The 6000-nt window shown below is 45.7% G+C and overlaps 1 protein-coding gene across 1 annotated transcript in view; it reads right to left on the bottom strand.

The window, feature by feature from the left end:
* LOC123441928 (tRNA modification GTPase MnmE-like) overlaps positions 1–5602 on the bottom strand; it is a 48906-nt gene extending 43304 nt beyond the window's left edge. The window contains exon 1 of the mRNA XM_045118095.1: positions 5496–5602. Within this exon, the coding sequence (XP_044974030.1) occupies positions 5496–5602 (107 nt within the window). The remainder of the gene's footprint in view (positions 1–5495) is intronic.
* Between the last annotated feature and the right edge of the window lie 398 nt (positions 5603–6000).

Consider the following 6000-nt stretch of genomic DNA (forward strand, 5'->3'; position numbering starts at 1 on the left):
GTTGCAAAGCCGTGGGATGTAGTACACTCCGGTGAGTATGCGATGTTCGCCTGTGAGACCCTCGAAGAGGACAGATCCTTGCCCGCAAATATCCATAGCTGAACCATCACCGAACTTGACCGAGCCTTCAACATCGTATTCCAGCTCGATGAATTTCTCCTTGCACCCCGTCATGTGGTTACTGGCACCCGTGTTGAGATACCACGACACGTTCTGATTACCGGACAACTTTGGTGTCACTTTCTTCTCATGAAGTAGCACCTTCCGGCTTGGTTTCACAACCACCGTTTCAGCGAGATCACAAACTTCGGCCATCAGAAGAGCTGGACCTTCGTCTTCCTGCTTTGCCAAATTTGCCTTGATCTCCGGCATGTTAGGCTTCGGACAATCCTTTGCAAAGTGACCCATCTTATTGCAGTTATAGCACTTAACCTCGGATAAATCCAAGTTCCGTGGCTTCCGCCCTTTAGATTGGTCCGCCTTACCACGACCTTGTGGCTTGCCTTTTCCTTCGCCTTTTCCGGTTTGTCCGTCGCACTTCACGTTGCTTGAGCCTTCGCCACCATCACGCCTTCCTTTGCTACTTGGGGCCTCCCAATCTGCGCGCGAGTACATGAGTTGGTCACTACCTCCTCCTTTGCCTTTCCGACAGCCATGAGCATTCTCTTCCCATGTCCGCAGGCGTCCGATCGCCTCCGTTATGGTCATGTCGTCGATGTCGTAAAGCTGCTCGAGCATGCCGATGATGTACGTGAATTTATCACTCACCGAACTGAAAAAATTCTCCACAATCTCGGTCTCATCGAGCTTTGCACCAAGCGCGCGGATCTCTCCCATCAAAGCAGTAAGACGCATGGCATAGTCTTTCACCGATTCAGTTTCCTCCATCTGCAACTTGTGAAATTGGCGCTTCAGCACTTGTGCCCGAGCCTTGGTGACGCGATCTTCTCCGATCCTCATCTCCTTGAGTGCGTTCCACGCCTCTCTTGCCGTCTCGAACTCCGCCAATGTCATTAGTACGGAATCCGGCACAGACTGGGCTATGGCGGCCATGGCACCTTCGTCGGACTTGTCATCGACGTCGTCGTCCGTGATTGCCTGCCACACTCGAAGGTTCGGAGAATAATCTTCATCTTCACCGCCCACACGCCGTAGTTGGCGTCGGTGAGCATCGGGTACTGGATGGGGATGTTGCGATGCGCCTGGATGTTGGCGCCGCTCGTTCCTCCACCACTGGTTGCTGACTTGACGCCCTTCTTCACCTTGTCGCCGTTCTTGTTCGCCTTGGCACCGCCCTTGCCGGACTCGACCGACTCAGCGCCGCTGTCCGTCATCGTGGATCGTAGATCGTCGAGGTTCTAGATACCAATTGTTGGTTTTTGAACGTGCGTATGCAGCCGTACAAGCGTGCCTACGCGATTCTTGCTTCGGCCGGCTACGTGACGGAACTTGCGTAACTAGCGACACGAATAAAACTTATCGATGGATTTGATGGCTAAAGGCCCGTGTCGAGCCTTTGCTTTGTATTGCTTTTCGTTTTTTCTGGTCTGGTGTTACAAGCAACACCCCTAGGGTGTCTTTTATACACATCCACAAGGGACTATAGAAATAGACTAGGACTAGGAATCCTAATACTACTAGGACTCGGTTTATCTTTCTTTTCTAATCCTACATAAGCAACATGATTAACTTCTACAAGAACCGCATCTTTCTTGTTGTTGCTTGAACTTTGTGGCTCCTTTGATGAGCTATCTCCCGAGGCAGTAGGTTTCCTATACTCTGGCGCATGCAGACTTGTAATGAAAGGCCAAACTCCGTTCCCATCTCGCGTACCGGCCCGGAGTAGATCATCAACCACCAATGGGGTGGCTTCCTCTTCTGTGAGATCCAATCTGCCCATCGCCTCCTCCTTCTGGCTTGTAGCCGCCCGTGACGATGCACACCCTCTATTTCCTGTATTAGGAGCAATGGATGTAGTCATCCTCAACCCTAGCCTCGTGCGACTTGCTGGCGAGATACCGACGAGCACTGCCCTTTTTCCACCGGAAACCTAATCGCCTCTCGCGAGAGCTCCTAGTTTTTCAGGGCCTCGGAAGTACCTCTGAACTTCACTTTGCATTTAACACGTTAACAAGTGCAACCGACATCGAATAGAAAATGCCCTTGCGCGATGGCTCCGTATCTACGCAGGCAAAACTCCCATTATAATCCCGAGTTCAAATTCATCATGATGAACAGTAAAAATAATCAAAAATATTTGATATTTTTGGTATAATTTGATAAATGTTTTGTAGGTACACAATTTAAGTACAAAATGACATTCATGGCAGTCGTGAAATAAAAATCAGCATTCCAAAATTTTCAAAATAGCATTGTTATAGCATCAATTTTGTTTTTTGCTTTTGCCATGACTTACACGAGTGTCATTTTATGCTTAAGTTTTACCCGCATGCAAAATATTTGTCAAAGTTTACCAAAAAAATTCATCCTTTTAATCCTTTTACATGTTTTCTCGATTTTAGTGTTCATCTCGAAGCATTTGAGCCCGGGAGGAGATAATGCACGTCACTACGCCGCGCCTATTTGGGACGGATGCTATTTGATGCGTGCATGCTTTTGACACACGAACACGTCACGTGTATCCTCAACCTCGGGGGTGATGCAGTGTAGCTCACGTCGAAGGAGACCGGGCAGAGAGTGCCATGCGCAAGGCACCCGAAACCCCATGCGCCCAGAAGGGACCCCGTCTGGACGCACAACGGCTATGGTCTGCCCTAGGTGAGCCTCGAGGATCTCTTCTCTCCAACACGAAGAATGAACGAACAACGAGAGAGAAAGAACATGGAAGAGATGTAAAAACTAGGATAAAAAGTAGTATATTAATTTGTTCGATTGTGTGTTGTTCAATCGGACGTCACCTCTCATCTTTTTATGAGGCGTTTGGACTTTCCATAAAAGAAAATGACTTCAAATCCCATCCAAATCTTTCCAAAATTAATCGAACTCGGATAAAGGTAAGTTCAAGACAACAGTTAGGTTTTTGGGTCTCACACGCCTCAAACGACCTCGGATGAAGATGAGCCCAAGAACAAATTTAACTGTTTTGACATGATGAACAACTTTCGTATTGAACATTTTTCGATTTGGGCCGTATTGTGGCCCGAAACGCTCGTGTAAAACAAGCAAACGGGGCGCTACCTGTCAGACATGTGTGTGATTGCGCGCGTCACTTTTTGGTTGGTGGTAGTACCGCACTTCGATGGCTCTAACTTTTGCATATGATCTCGGATTGGGATGATTTTTATATCAAAATGTGTCGTTTCGACGAGATAAAGAAGATCCGTGTAGAACATTTTCTCATATAAGGTCGTATTGGGGGCTTAATCGACCGAACAATACTTTGAATATGAAATCTTAGTACTTTGAGCATAGTTTTGGCCTTCGAGATGAGATCGGACGGCGATGCCCCAAACATCATAGATCTTCATGTCTACACTACAAAACTTTCTCATGTTGGGTATGTTTCCATCCGAGTTCATATTAATTAAGTTTTTGACCATACTAAAATCTGGTGTCAACACATGTCCCTCTATTTTTTGGCAAAACTTGTGTGCCGAAAAATAATTTGCACGGAGCTTGTTCTAAGGACACTGTCAACACTCCATCGGCCATTTATATTTTCTAAGGACAATAATCATATATCGACCATGATTAATCTTAGGACGATAATACTATATCGCCCACTACATTTTTGTTTTAAATCATACCTCAAAATCGACTACCACCAATCGGCTTTAAAGAGATGGGAATGAATCCGTTCCTTGTAGCACTAAGGAAATCAAACTCCGGGAGGTCATGACTTGTTAAGAAAGTAACATCGGGATGATTCCAATCCACAGATGCATCGGCCAAGGCAACCCAAGCCGAATTATCCGCGGGAATGAATTTTACTTCATCATCGACCCATTGTATTAAGAATTGTTGCATGGTATATGGCACACAGTGGTTAGCATGAACCCAAGTGCGGCCTAGTATAACATTATAGTTACCTTGCATCTCGGTGATGAAGAATGTCGTGGCCAAAGTTTTGCTTCCCATGGTGAGTTCCATGCACATCACACCTTTGGCCTCTATCTTTTCTTTCCCCTCAAATCTGTTAAGTACCATATTGGTCTTGATCAATGCATCATCATGTAACCCTAGCTTCCTGAAGATCGATTAGGGCATAAGATTTACCACAACACCACCATCAACGAGCATCCTAGCAACCAGTGATCCATTAATATGACCCTTGAGGTACAATGGCTTCGGGTGTTTCATAGGTTCTTTCGGCTTCTCGAAGATAGCGTTCTTGGGACCAAAGTCTAGTCGGGTCACCTCCCCTTCTTCACCTGTAGCACGAAACTAGACACGTAAGTAATACATCATATTAATATCCACACCTCCCCGAACTGGCATAGACTCGTAATCCACCATCTCATCTTCATCTACCAATGTGTATATTGGACTTGAAGTCTCCTCAATTGAAGGGGATGTCTTAGGTGGTGTGGGCAATGTAATAGAGGTCACATCCTCCCGTTTTGGTGGTGTAGGTATGGTTGTAGCTAATGTAGAAGCATCTACATTTTGTTTTTGTTTAGGCCTCCATACTTGTTTTGTGAATGACACGGGCCTAATTTTATTGAACAATTCGTCCCTTTGCTTCTCTTCTTTGTGCTCTGCCTTCTCTTGATTCCTCATGCATTGTAATCTCCTTCTCATGGTATTAGTTAAACCGGTAGGACACCACCACTTAGGTTGAGTACATTTGGGATCCCTGGGTTTGGCATTGCTTGTGCTAGCCTCATAGTTATTGGCCATGGGACCCTACTGAATAATAACAATATCACCATTAGAATTAGCTAGATTACCAACAATCGGCTCTCTGATCTCCTTTTGCTTGTTGTATTATAAAATTTCCGCATTAGATGACTTAACACGTCACACTTTTTTATTGACCTTCCTTGGAGAAATTTTTGTTGGCCGATTAGCACCATAGCTCAAACGGCCGTGTGTGGGATAATAGAACCTCTCGCAAGTAGGTCGTCTAGGTGCTGCCCACTCCATATGAAAAGCATAAGGAGCCATTGGGGGCTGCCCCCCATACTCCATTGAGGTCTCCTATGTAATATGGCGCATAGGGGGTGGCGACATCCACAGTGTTGGTGCCATGACCCATATGGCCTTACTAGCATTGAAATTCTTGCTTCGGAGGTGATCTTGAATGCCTCAAATGTGATGGCCGATTAGAGCTAGTACCAGTCGCTTGATTGTCATATTTCGATAACAACATATCAAAAGTTGGCCTGATTCGTTTGTGCTTAGCTTCACTCTTTTTCTGCTTGCCAACTTCTGAATTCTAGGGCTTGATAAATTTAACATGAGTATCCCCTTGTACTTCCGGTTGCCCCCAAATGCATGATTTTTTATGGTGATATTCAATACCTCTTTCTCACCGGGTTGCCTCCACGCCTTTCCTAGGTTCACCAATAACATCATTATCTTTATTAGCAGATTCGGCTATATTAAGCTGAATTAACATTTTCTTCCCTTCCAAGTCCATGGTGTTTATCGGGAAGGGCCAGGGGTGGGCCCAGTTCAGTTCATGGGTATTCAGTTAAATACCCATTATTTTTTGCAAAATATTATGTATAGGTAGAGTTTGTATCGTGTACTATATGAAAAGAGAGATGTATACAGGTTGTATACGCTCTTACCCCATGGATGAGCCAGCCCACCTGCTCCTATTTCTCTCCCTTCCCGCTCCAACATGGCCTAATGACCTGATTATCCTTCATGTATTCGGCCTCAACCCACCCAAGTTGAATTTTAATAGTGGACGTGGGGATAATCGCATGCAACCCTGATCGATCTATGGGGTCACACAAAATGTCAGCTCCTCCCACATCTCATCGCTGGAAAGCACGCTACAGAGCCGCACGGTGACACAGGCAACGGTCG

The sequence above is a fragment of the Hordeum vulgare genome, chromosome 3H (assembly GCF_904849725.1).
Source record: "Hordeum vulgare subsp. vulgare chromosome 3H, MorexV3_pseudomolecules_assembly, whole genome shotgun sequence".
NCBI classification, from domain to species: domain Eukaryota; kingdom Viridiplantae; phylum Streptophyta; class Magnoliopsida; order Poales; family Poaceae; genus Hordeum; species Hordeum vulgare.